Source organism: Perca flavescens, chromosome 8 (assembly GCF_004354835.1).
Source record: "Perca flavescens isolate YP-PL-M2 chromosome 8, PFLA_1.0, whole genome shotgun sequence".
NCBI lineage: Eukaryota > Metazoa > Chordata > Actinopteri > Perciformes > Percidae > Perca > Perca flavescens.
Genome location: NC_041338.1, coordinates 449,721 through 463,830, shown reverse-complemented (window position 1 = coordinate 463,830; position 14,110 = coordinate 449,721). Strand labels below are relative to the sequence as shown.

General features: G+C 40.5%; 1 protein-coding gene across 5 annotated transcripts in view; it reads left to right on the top strand.

Moving 5' to 3' along the window:
- meak7 (MTOR associated protein, eak-7 homolog) overlaps positions 1-14,110 on the top strand; it is a 28,084-nt gene that overhangs the window by 6,432 nt on the left and 7,542 nt on the right. For 3 of the 5 annotated variants that reach the window (XM_028585327.1, XM_028585324.1, XM_028585325.1), the window contains exons 2-5: positions 10,122-10,298; positions 10,833-11,096; positions 11,352-11,496; positions 13,138-13,349. In XM_028585327.1, the coding sequence (XP_028441128.1) occupies positions 10,128-10,298; positions 10,833-11,096; positions 11,352-11,496; positions 13,138-13,349 (792 nt within the window). In that variant the 5' untranslated portion in view covers positions 10,122-10,127. Of the gene's footprint in view, positions 1-8,578; positions 8,661-9,189; positions 9,324-10,121; positions 10,299-10,832; positions 11,097-11,351; positions 11,497-13,137; positions 13,350-14,110 lie in introns of those variants that run through there. The other 2 variants (XM_028585323.1, XM_028585322.1) reach the window with 2 other exon arrangements.

Sequence of the window (14,110 nt, the reverse complement as noted above, 5' to 3'; positions counted from 1 at the left end):
AGCTGCCAATCCACACTCCATACGTGGTCTGTATGGGGACTTGAACCGTGGATTTGACAGATTTTAAGGCAGTATGAACTCTGACCCCCGAAACGCTTTTATTTTGGTTGCTTTTAAGGTTTTTGTGATCCAGGAATGGCAGTCAGTCTAAATAAAATGTAAATTGGGAAGGTGTTAGAAGCCTGACTGAAACAGGAAGAGGGAGAGAGACACGGAGAGAGACAGCGAGAGAGAGAGAAATAATGGTTGGCGGGAGGACGAAGGGGGGGAAGGGGCCCGGGGGGGGGCTTGGAAATTGAAATTTGCGCTACTGAGCAAAGCAAATGGGGGTGGGGGGTCGGGGGTGGATGGGTCTCTTTTCAGATTCTTCCAGGCCATGTGAATAGGGAAGACAGAGAGGGAATGTGAGCGTGAATGGGTCAGTTCTCAGTGCTCCTGTGTGCCAGCGCTGCACAGTGTTGGCACAGAGGTGCCATTGTCAGAGACTAACGAGCTGAGAGCCACTTCATTCTCCCACCAAAAATGAGCATCTGTTTACCAAGTTTACTGAGTGCGTTTACACTCGAAATACAAGCTGACAGTGGGGTGTCTGTTTGCTGTGATCTCAGGCATTATTGTTTTTTTATATCACTACTGATGATCTGTTTCTCTGAGGTATTTGCCTCCCATATGAAGGATACCACTGTTTGAATGATGACATCTTTATTGTACAGTTAGTCTGGTGTTAGTCTCGATTTGCCAGACCTTCCTCCACAGCACTGCGGAGGAGGGTCTGGCTAGTCCACACAGCACTTCTGGATAGGAGAACAATGTGCTCTGATTTATTGGCATTTCTTTAAACCAATCACAATCGTCGTGGGCGGCCCTAAGCACCAGACGGAGCCACGGTGCCTCTGCTAAATAGCCTCGGGAAGGAACTTGTTTTGGTGGAACATGTGTACGTTCAAAAGTAGTTTTAGTCGTGCAACAGAAAACTCAGATTGGACAGATAGTCTGAGGAGCAGTTAACCATAGTCCTCATGCAGTTTAAAATTACAACACAAAGAAAGAGGAAGGTGACGGACATCCGGCCAAAAAGAGTGAAATCTGGCGGAATTTCCAGCGGCAACGGAGCAATCCCGGAAGTGGAAGGACGTGGACATAGACTAATGGTCCCTTAACCACCATGGCTCCAGTGGAGCTGCTCGGTGGTCAGCAGATCAGACTGTGCACTGGGCAGCTTCCAGGTGTGTAACCTGTGATCAGGGCGTTCCTGCAAAAGAGAGGCTTCCTCTCAGTGAACCTACCCAGAATAAATAAAGGTTAAAAAAAACAATCTACAGAATATGTATAGAATTCCTCTCTGTTTTATTGTCATTGTTCAAGGATGTCAGTGCAGCAAATGCCATCACATCTAAGTTTCACTCATAGATCAGCCAGCTACGGTGGCCGACAGGGGCAAACGCACTGCAACTAAAAAAAACAAAACACATGCAAATAGACAAATCACAAGCAAATTAAGAAAACGCTGCATTTAGCAAACACACTGCAAATACACACAATACAACCAAATACACAAATGCACTGCAAATGAAAAGCACACAAGCCTGGAAACAAAAAGAAAGCTTGATTTTTGACCCCACACAGAGAGAGAGAGAGAGAGAGAGAGAGAGAAAGGTTTGTTTTGGAAATGGGAAGAAAAGAGTAGTAAAGTGGCGACATAAAAAGGTGCATATTCATTTTTTACGTTTGGCCCTGGTCTTTTAGAGTATTATAAAAGAGCAACAGGTTTACGTAGCTACCGTGATAGAGACTGACTTCTACAAGAGCTAACACTAACATAATTTAAAGCCGATATATGTTACTGAAAAGTAGAACACTTATTAAAAATCTTATTAAAAAATAAAACAATCCACTCTCTCTGTTATAACCTCGCCTTCCGTTGTGTAAACTGGATGCAGCGTTTATCTGTTGCATTTGTTTTCGGGGGTTTTGTGCTTTTCTTTTTGCATTGTTTCTGTATTTGCAGCACATTTGTGTATTTGGTTGTGTTGTGTGTATTTGCAGCAGGTTTGCCAAATGTTGCGCATGTGTTGTCAAATTAATGAAGACGTTTTCTTAATTTGCTTGTGTTTAGTCTATTTGCATGTTGTCTTAAGTTGCAGTGCGTTTGCCCCTGTTGGCCACCGTAGCCAGCCCTTGTATGAATGTGACTATACTGATAATACAAATCCATTGAAGAAAACTAAATGAATGCTATTTTGCATGTGCTTCCTCTTCTTTAGTTCAACAGGATAGTAGTAGAGTTGTAGAATTAAACTGAAACGAAACAGAAGCCTTATCTGCGTCTGTATGTAAGGAAGTTCAAATATACAGCTCACTTCCTGTTCCAAAGGTTATTTTTATAGACAGCTGACCAATCTAGACTGAGCGAGGGAAGCAATGCAAGAAGGAGTAAAGTCAACTTTGTGTTCACAATGCTTTTTCCTGAGTGAATGAGTTAACTGGTCCAAGAAATCGTCTCTGTTGCTTGAAGTTCGTGGACGTGACGTTAAATCTAAATCTATCCATTCAGCAGACATCTTAGTTATAACAAGATTGAGTGATCAGTTTTGTCTTTATATGTGCAGTATTTATTCAGTTTGGGTAATCCCATAATCTCTACAAAATTAACGTTAGCTCAAGTTTGCTAGCTGACTTACAGGGACTAATCGTTTCTGTTGCTTTTTTATTTTGAGAATTTCGTAAAAGCGCACGCTCTACCAGGTGAGCTATCCAGGCGCCCCTCAAGGGAGTGATTTAACGCCATGTCATTGGCACTTCAGTGACATTGCTCAAATATGACATGTGATATGTCAGAAACCCTCCAGAACATTTTCACATCCACTAATGAAGTCAGGAGAATTAGAAGCATACTTGAAATTGTTACTTGAATGGGCTTTAAGTGGACCAAGTGTCTTTCTTTTGATTGTCACATGTCTGCGTCACACTACCACTGGCCTACACAACAGCTCCACTCACCCTTAACTCAAAGTTATACCTTAAGGCAACGCATATCTCCTTTCCTAGTCCCTTCTACATCTTCCCTTTGTCTGTCTCTGTCAGACCACCGCAAAATCTTACACAATTCTGCTTTCTGACCCCCTTTTTGCTGTCTCTAACGCTTACTGTCCTTTATCTTTCTCTTTCTATTCAACTGTGCCTCCCCCATTCAATCCAATTACTAACAGACTGTACTTATCTATTTCCTGCTGAAGATTCTACTCTCCTTTTAATTAAACTATAACTCTCTGCTCTGCATGGATCAGTGACACCCAGTAAAATAGTTATTCATTTATTGAACCTGCCCTATTGACACATTGCACTGTCTTCTGTAGCCATTTGCTTATGGTAAAAGGTCAACTTCTTCTGTGCCCAGACCTTTATAATAAGAACGAGAATAGCGGTGCATTTTAATGGCACTCTGAATGACTCCAAGACTGGTTTTGTAATATCAGTGTAAATTAAGGCATGGGTCAACTATAGAGTTATTAGGGTGTAAGCCATGGCTACATATGTTTGATTCATGATATAGAAAACTCAAACTGGATACACATGAATTTATTTTATCTAAATATGCAAAAGCGTAATCAAACAGCACTTCAATTTGATTGTGAGCCCTGTCAGTAGATTTTTACTTACTTTCAGCAACATTATCCTCAAACTGCAATAGCTCAGCATGCGCTCCTGTTACATGAGCGATAGCCTGGATCAACGGCAGTACATTTCCAGGATAAAGCCTGAAATCAGTCAGTTTGATTTGGTGGGATTGCACACGGCAATAAACTAATAATCCAATAAGCTAATTTCAATAGCTCACAGTTAACAATTAACAGTCAACAGTTAACTTCATTTAATATTGTTCCACCAAAACAAGTTCCTTCCTGAGACTATTCTGCAGAGCCACCGTCGCTGTGTCCAGAGCTTAGCACCGCCCAAGACCATTGTGATTGGTTTAGAGAAATGCCAATAAACCAGAGCGTTTTTTTTCTCCTATCCTAGAATGTATCTGTGGTGCAAGACTACATGAGAGATCAACAGAGACGCATGTCAGAGCAGACAGGCAGTAAGCCTCTCTTACAACAGGCATTTTGAGTTAAGGAACAGTCACAGTTATCCCCTACTCATGATATCGTAATAAATGATGTGATGTGGCAATTCTGATGTAGGTAATAAACAGGGGTAGAAGATGTATTGAGATTGTTTAGCAAAAGTAGCAATACCTTAATACAAACATATTTCTTTACAGAAAGTCTTTCTGGCAGAGAGTTGGATAAGAAGATTGATATATATATATATATATATATATATATATATATATATATATATATATCTATATATATATATCAAACTCTCATACTTGTTCATTCAGTAGGCTGTAAGGCTACAGTTAGCTTAGCTTACTTGAAGCAGAAACAGCTAGCCCAAAGGTACATATTAAGACATTATATCTTGTTTGTTCAGACTATACAAAGACCGAAGTGTAAAGTCAACAATTTGCTGCTTTACGTGGGTTATGCCCAACTATTTCTTGGCTCAACAGCTGCTGACTATAGTTAAATATTTAGCGTACAGATATGTTGGTGTTATCAGCCTTCCCGTGTAACTCACAGCAAGAAAATGAATAAGCCTATTTAATTATTCCTTAAATATATTTAGTGGAGTGCAATATAATGAATGTAATTGCATTCCACCACTGGTAGCCTCATAAATACATATTGAGCAGAGGGATCACAAACCATAAGCAGTGCATGATGCTGCTGATGTTTGGTAGTATGATACTGTAAAAAAAATAAAATAAAAAATAAAAACACATTTCTAGAATAATGTCTTCTCTATTTCCAAACACCATGCATCAGTGTTTCTTTTTGTCAAATATGCAAATTTGCAGAGCAAAATTAAAGGGTAACTACTGTTTTTTTAGTGACTGATGGAACAACAATCTTTGACATTGGTCCAGTATTAAGAGAGATCGCTGAAGTCGGCAGTGGAGAAACAAGCTTCAATGTGTAATAGGACAATTGTCCAGCTTGTATTTACCATCACAACAGTGCTGGTTTTGCCATTGACAGACTCAGATTAATATTCTAAGTGTCTGACAACATTATGGAAACCAAAAAGGTAAAAGTATACTTGAAATCGTTAGTTGAATGGGCTTCAATTGAAGTCAAAAGAAAGCAGAGCAAGTATTCACAGAACGGAGGTGTAAAATGACTGTACCTTTATAATGGATGGAGCAGCAGCTGTTAGTAATACCAGTACCCTGTAACCAACATACCTAAGTGGAGTGCAGTCAATATATTATCATATTGATGCAATGTGGTGTGTCCTTACTTTTTGAAACACCTAATTTGATACCATTTTGTATTTTCAGGCACTACACTTATTTGTATGTCTGGTAACATGTATATGCCTTCAGAGTTTAAAAGACATTGTGCTCACCTGGCTGAACAAATGCCAGACAAATGACTTTTCAGAGATGTAAAACATCTAAGCTCTTGTACGTCATGGCTGTGCTGGGGCTGCCTTCTGTAACAGGTCTGTTTTACAAGGTTGCACTTTACAGTCAAACCGGCAAGCAGAAGTCCCAATGCCCACATGAAAACTGTGATGAGATCCTAGATTCTTTCAGCAGATGAATCAGCTGCTGTCACAGTGACAAGAATGAGGAAGATGTCTTTCACAGCATCTGACAGAAAGAGATATGATTCTTTATAAATGTCCATGTATGTACAAGCTGTGTGTGTGTGTGTGTGTGTGTGTGTGTGTGTGTGCGCGCGTGCATGTGTGTGTGTGTGCTAGGTGAATTGCATGGTTGGTCACTCTCATGCAAGTATTTACAATTGCCTTGCACGGTTGGAAATGGTCTTAGTTTCACAAGGATGATTCCATTAAAGGTTAAATTCCATTTGGCCAATCATTTTCCAACTATAGGACATCAGAAGCCAGAACACATGAAGAAACTTCTACCTAAAGGGAAACAATTATTTCATTGAATTGTCATCTACCAAGAAACATGACAATAAGTGTTTGTCGTTTCAATGATGAAACACAGCTGCAGCCTGAGGTGGTACGTTGTGGTGCATGCACAGAGGCAGAGGAAATAGACAGGTTTTCTGTAAGAAGCCAATAATTGTCTCAGACTCAGAGGAGTGTCTTATTGAAATCCTTTAGTACACAATGCACTCAGTCATACAAGACACTTGTGTACAGGAACTCTTTGGTTTTGTTGTTTTGCTGTGAGACCTGGGAAGCACAATTCCTCTTGTGACAGACCTCATATGCTGTTTATGTTAAAACCTCAACAGAAAGGTCGCTTTTACAGCATGTCATGTGTCCTCTGCAGAAGATCCTTTAAAAATGCTTGAAAATTCTATGTAATCATTCACATGATCTTTGCCTCTGGCATGAGAATACAGACCAAACACAGAAAGCACAAGTGACTACAATTACATGTGGCAAACCAAAATAGCTTTTCTTGAAATGGATATGCAAGAACGCTTTGAAGTCGGGTGACAATTTCAGTCCATCAAAGTGTATGTGTGGTGTGTGTCGTTTCTTTCTTCTTTTTTGAATTTGGTATTCAAATGGTGTATTTCCTGTGCAGTGTCTCAGCAGTGAGACTTTTACCATATAGGGTTGCAACTGAGAGGAGGGTTAGTGGACAGAGGGAAGAGAAAAGAAGAACTAACGAGACTCACTTCTCGAGTCTCAACTTGTTGACAGCTGAATCAGTAAAGAAGCATGAACACAGTTCAGCTCATAGTAATCAAGCCAAGTCTGTCTTTTTTTGGAATGTGTGCATACACAATCATATATCAGTGAACCATGTGTATTGCCTGGTTCTGTCCGTACCTGCTTGAATCACCAATGAAGAAACAAAATAGCAAAGGAGCTAAAAAAGACACTGATCTAAATTGTAAACCTATAGGGTTTGCAACTGTTGACCCAGAGTGGCCATATTGTCTTCTTTTTTTTTTGCCACAGTCACTTACCTTTTTGATAATTTAGCCAATATTGCTATCATCCTGCGTTCCATTGTACAGGCCTTGCTGTGTAGTGTTTTGGTGGTCTAACTCATGGATTAGATATGCAGGCACTATTTAGTAAAGGTTACTAAGTTTCCCAGGAGTAACACAGTTTGGTATTAACATAACTCTTTTTGTGGTACAAACCATTTAAGGCCTGTATGGATTTATAATGAGTGTACAAACATGTTATATTCAGTTTGGGGTAGTGTAAACGGGGAACCAGAAGCCACAGCAGCTGAACTGTACATTTATGTTCAGCTCTTTTCTGTGACTTGCAGATACATGCTCACCTTCTCAGTTTCAACAGCTTGTAAAGGAACAAAAAAAGTGGGGTTTAAGTGTCTTATTTTGAATCTCTCTCCATCAACTGATTTTGTTAAATCAAATTGTTAATTTAAAATTGTGTCCTTTCAAAATATTGCCAACAGGCCTATTGTATCCACCTAAAAGTGTTCTTTCACTTTGTGCTTACATATAGTAGGAAGAGGGCAACACTTTATAATGTTGGTGATTCAGCTCTGATAAAAATAATACACTTGGCTCGCTTTATGTAGGATGTTACTTTAGGAAGGGGTCAAAAACGGTTATGACCCAGATATCAACTTTGGAACTTTGTAATGAAAGTTGTGAAATTTGTTGTGAATGCACTCCAGAAGACGTAGGTTCAGAAATGACAGTATTGCTCTTGGTGCACACACTGATTCATCATTGGTATCCTGCTTACACCAGTCTGTTTACCCGGCGTGTGCAGATGGCTGCGCGTCACCTTCACATTCAGCACCGACGTGGGTGCATCCACTGTCTACAAGACCTCATTACAATGCAACACACCCAGCTCAGTGCACTCACATAGTAAATCTCATGCCCTTAAAAGGAGCTTTTCAACTGCTTGCTGTTCCTGCAAAGGGCTCTCTCTTTCTCTTTCTCTCTCTCTCTCTCTCTCTCTAGGGTAACTCCTGTGCAGACTCTACTGGTGAAAGATGAAATTACAGTTCCTCCTCATGTTAAAGTGAATTACTAGGTTTCTATGTAGGCTTACATGTGGTTTGGGGGCACATAATGTGTGTGTTTGCATGGGAAATAAATTATGGAATAAAATAGTTATTTCCTGGAAAATATATTAATGACTAAAAGATGGAGAGTAAAGCATGAGTAACCACTAACAGCGCCTTACAGTATGATTCATATGAACATTGTAAACATAATTGTTTCCCTTATCCAATAACAAATTTAAAAAAAGAATATGATTTTCTAAATGTTGTTTCAAATCCTTTTAAAGATATTGGTAACACAAAAGGGTAAAGTTGCAATTTATCTGATTTCTAACTTTAATTAGCTTGCATTCGTGCATTTCATTGCAATGACTATGTGTCTTTCTAAATATGGATTGCTGTCTTTACTGCACTTGGTTTAATACAAAATAAAACAGACGGTGTGTTGAATGTACCCCTACTAAACCACGGCCAATTCTCCCCGTCATAATGAAGCAGGTGAACATTTGGCTCATTTGATTGGCTACAATAAATGTCGTCCCTTTTAGTACCAGGAAGTTTACATTTTTTGCCACAGTGTGCAGGATGTAGCTAAAGCTTAGCTGTTGTTCTTCAAAAGGTTAGCCTTAATGTTGAAGTTGCTTAGCTTTGAGAACATCATGCACGTTATAACGTTATTTTCATTACACCCAAAGTGTTTCATATGCGTTACAGCCCTTTGTGTAGGGGATCAAAGTGAAGTCACGTCAATGCTGTGCTTTGCTAGCTAGCGTTAGCTGCTAATCACCCGAGGTCCAAGAGGAGAAGTTGTTATTTAACAATGGAGACAGGCTAGCTTCATTATTCAGTAACGATACTGATTTTAAATGTAACGTAGAGCAATGCTAAAGACATTTAAAAAAAGCGACAACATATTAATATTTACGCTACATTTAACATTTCATAGTGTTCTACGTTATCTCCGTATCTTTTGGTCGTTACAGACTATCAAAGTTGTTCTTTTACTGCAGTGAAATTCAGATTGCTGAATTGAAGTGATACATTTCTGATTGCTTTATTTCTAAATTATTGATGCAGTGTGTTGGTTATGGATCAGCCTTTGAATAGAGTTGAGATAAATATATAATTACTATAATATTTCTCATTAGATCACTGGTTCCCGATCTGGGGTTTGTCACACAACATGATGGGGAAGAAGATGAATTAGATTGAAAACCTCTCTCTCTTCAGCCTATAAGCCAAACTTGGAATTTGGAGAACACTAAGTCAATAACTTAGCAAGGTATTGCTTAATTTTAATGCTAAAAAGGGTTGGGACCCACTGCCCTAGATACTGACTAATGAGTCAACTCAGTAATGACAGCCATGATGATTTTGGAATGATACAACAAATTGCTAGATTCAGTTACAACTGATAGGATTGCAATATGTCAGACTTCTATGAGCCTACAAAGTCAGTCATTAAAGGTGCCCTGCCACACGTATTTCATGACTTTGTGGTAATGTCTGAAGTTCTACCATGGACTCTGTAAAAAGTTTTGTGGGAAAAACGCCTTGGTTACCTTGTTTCAAGCCATTCTAGCGTGGTATAGAAAGCCTGCAGGAAGACTTAGCTCGATTTGTGCCACTTCTCATTAATATTCAACGAGCTAAGCTGCTTGACTCTGATTGGCTAACAGCTAGCAAATGAGAGCCTGGCTATCAGCATCCTTTACCCAGCGCAACTGGGCGAGCTCATGAATAGTAATGAGCTCAGGCAACAATTATGATATCGTCACTTGTGTGATTTCCATTGTAAGTAGTCATGCCCCAGGGTTACCCCCAGTCAGAGCTAAAAGCTGACTTATGTAATACTTAATCTAAGATTCTTTTAAAAAAGAATTCCCAGTGGCTTAGGCCTGGTGGTAGTGGGCCACCAGGCTTGCAATACACTGGGGGAAACCCTGTGCTCTATGTAGACATATACAGACACAATACATGACTATACTGACATCAGTACAATATGCACAATATGCATTCTGTTAGGGTGTACCCCACTGTATGTTGACATAATGACGCTAGCGTGTGTGTTGGATTGTAGAGCATCATGGGTAACACAGAGAGTGTGGTGGTGCAAAAGCGCCTGGCCCGCTTCCGCCCCGAGGAGCGGCCTGTGGTGGAGGGGGTCTTCGACAGGATCCAGAGCGGTGCTGAGGGCCCTTCAGAAGCCCCGGGGAAAACGCCAGCAGGGAAGACGCTAACGCTTGAGATGCTGCAGGTGTGACTGATATTATCAGGGTTAAACCATAAGGGTTGCCTGATGGCCCGGGGCAAATAAAACGCCACGTCGGACAGTTTTTCTTTACTTTTTTAACATTCTTTTCGAGGTTTAAAAAAAGGGGCCAGTAAAACCTGACTTTAGGCAAGTGGAATTTAACGTTGAACCCTGCATATACTTCTCTATAATTAGTGCATACAGGTGTCAGGTAAAAACGACATGAGACTAGTTTACAGTATTCATTTACTCAGAGATACTACTAATTTCCCTTTACATTTAATTTCCACTTTTATTCTTTCTAATTTAGTGTAGTTTTACAGATTCCTATATGTACAGTAGGAATACGCACTCCGAAATATGCTCTGTGATTTATGTGTCTCTTTGACTTTGACTCAATTTTATGCTGTTGTTCCACTGAGCAGATGTCATTAGGCCTACTATCCAATGCATTCTATAGGTATATCTGTCAGGAAAAGCTAGTTTCTACTAGTGTGTTGCCTGTGTATAATCAAGCCTTCCTTTTGTCTGCCCCAGTCCTCAATGGGCAGCCTGGCACCAGACTCCATGGTGAGGAGGATCTACCATTGCATGTGTACTATCGACCCTGGACTGGCAGCACCCGCAGCTTCTGGGAAGTACAGCGCCTCGGCTGCCTCTGGAGTAGCTCGAGAGCAATTGGTCATCTTTCTAGCAGATACGCTGCGAGGCACTGCAGAGGAACGGGCTCCTCTCGTCATGGCCATGTGCCAGCATGGGGCAGGGGCAGCAACGGTTGTCACATGTGAGCAGGTAGCAGAGGTGAGTAGAGGGTTAAACTAAATAGGAAATAACATATCAATTTCTGTAGTACTTCTCCCCTTTTCTACTTTTATTTACGTCACAACCCTCCCTTCTCACTGTGCTACCTCTAACCCTCGATTCCAGGATTTTTTAAGTGTGGTGGCACGGGGGGAGGGGGCTTTGGGGTTAGAAGGGGTGCCCCCCTTCTAGCCGTGCCCCTACCAACCCTCCCTACTGATGCCCTACTCTGGCCCCTTTACCTTTTCTCCGTAGTTCCTCCAGGACCTGATTTCTGCTGTAGTTCAGATCCTGGTCCACAGAGGGCGCCTGCACGCGTGGAAAACAGAGCGAATGGGTGATGGCACCCTAGGTGTCAAACTCCTGGCAGAGCACATGTGTTCTGAACTCAAACCCTCAGGTAAACAGGTGATTCAAAGGAAAATTCGCCACCTTTAATGTGGAACAGAAAGAAATGACTAGGGCTGTCCTCGACTAAAGAAATTCTTAGTCCACTAACACTTATACAATTTTGTCGACTAATCGATTAGTTGATTTAATTGACAGAGCTGTGCGCTTTGAGAGGTGGTTAAGACTAGAAAAGCACAATATAAATGTAGTTAATTAACCATCTGTAAAACTGAGTTTCTCCACAATTAATCCTGCAAAAGCACCACTTTAAATCTTGTGTTTACCATAAATGTGCTCAGAAGTTTCTTGGAAATAAGTAATTAAGCATGAATAAGCATAAAAAATGACTAATCGACTAAAGAAATCTTAGTCGACTAAGACCAAAACGACAGATTAGTCGACTAATCGACTAAGAGGTGGCAGCCCTAGAAATTACATACATACGTAACATAACCAGAGCTTTAAATGAACTCTTTTGATAGCCAGCTAGTAGATTTCTAAAGTAACCAGTCAGTCAGATTTTCCACTAGCCACTTTTGTTTTTTTCCTAACTTTACTTTAATTTCGGCTCCTCTGGTTTGTTTGGCTCCGTTTGGTTTGTCTTCTCCGTTTCATCGTAGCCCAAAATTGCTATGCACGTAGCTAAGGGTTGTCTGGCGCGTCGTAGGATGTAGGATTAGTACTACAGGCAGGTGTTGCCAGATACATATTACGTTTCCAAGCCAAAGACACACAAAACTTCCCAAATTTCTTGGCAGAAAACAGACCAATCTAAGGCCTAGTCCACACGGACACGGGTATTTTTATAACCAGAGTTTTTTCTCCTCCGTCCACACATGCTCGGTTTAAAATAAATCTCCGTCCACATGAAAACGCAAAAACACGCTGTCAAGCCATTGCAAAGAATCATCAACAAAGCAGTTAGCGGCGCACAATATGACGTCAAACACAGCGGATAACGGCGCACACTCTGACGTCGCAAGGCAAAAAACCCGGTTATACTGTCCACACGTCAACACTGTAACCGGCGTTCCTGAAAATGCTCACCCTGGCCGGAGTTTTCAAAAATGTTCGGTTACAGGGCCCTGAAACTGCGTTTTTGTGTGGACGGAAGGCCGAACCACGTAAAAAAAGTCACGGTTATAAAAATACCCGTGTTCGTGTGGACTAGGCCTAAAAACCCTGACTTGTTGCATCGTTTCTGCAGCCGGCCGATTCAAACAGACGCTTCGCTTCATTCATCACCGGCTAAACTATAAACTGTTAACCGCCAAAGTTTGTTTTTACCCACATATAACAGGTTGGCAGGTGTCAATTTAAAGCCCTGCATATAACTATTTAACATTATGTTGGAAAAAAGCTATGTATGGTTACTGCAGTATGTACAAAAATGTAGAGGGATGTACAAAAAGTTCAAACTCTATATATCCTTTTTGAAAGGATATATAGAAGACAGGATGTAGGGGACTGCAGATGTTAATTAGCCTGTGGCTTACTCTGGTACAATGTATCAAATGGTAACATTTATGTTTAAAATTGAATCATGCTTAAATGTAATTTTGCCATTACAATGGTCCCTAATAAATAAAAAATAAATAAAAAAGAATAAAAAAAATTAAGGTTCAGTGTCTCTCCTCTCCTCTCCTCTCAGATCAAGGATGTTATGGTGTTTCCTGTCTGGAGGACTGGATCTTCAGGGTCTCCCAGGTATCATTGTACCTGGAGATCCTGGTAGCTGAGGGCCTAAACGTGTCCCTGAGCGGCCGGCCGGCCCCCACCCTGCTGCCCCCCTGCATTGGGACACCCTGGAAAGAGCTGAGGTGTCTGCTGGACCTTCCCACCCTTATGTTTCTGGCACCACAGGTTAGAATAATAATATATTGGGCATCATATCGATAGATTCTGACCAAAACGTCTTCACTCTTTCTTTGGTTTGAACACATTTTTGGTGACATTTCTTAAACCACATTCAACTCATTTTTTTAATGAAGTTTAAAAGATTTGTAAATGTTGACATCTCCGGAGAGAAGGAAGAAACAAATACCAACAGGTGTGTGTGTGCCACTCTTGTTTTAGTGGCATATGTCGATTCCCAGTGGTGTGTCACTGTTGATTATTGGGATGCTGCTGCTGTTCTACTGATTTACGGCACTTACTGTTTAAACCACATTAAAGGGTAACTCCTGTTTTTTTCAACCTGGACCCTATGTTCCCATGTTTCTGTGTTTAAGTGACTGATGGGAACAACAATCTTTGACATTAGTCCAGTATTAAGAGAGATCGCTGCAGTTGGCAGTCAGTGAAACAAGCTACAATGTAAGTTAATAGGACAATTCTCCAGCTTGTATACTTCACAAAAGTGCTCATTTCGCCGATAACAGACTTAGATTAATATTCTAAGTGTCAGACAACATTATGGAAAGGATTTCTAGGGAGGTCGACCTTTCTTTTAAACATAAAAACATCCACGAAATTGCGTTTGCTAAAGCCACCAGACTCCATGTAAATAAACATCATAAAACACACTTCATTCAAAGTCAACAGAAACAGAAACAAAATATAACTTAGAAAAACCGTCTTGGGTCGTCTTTTCACTTTACCAACAATAAAAACTTTAGTTTTGG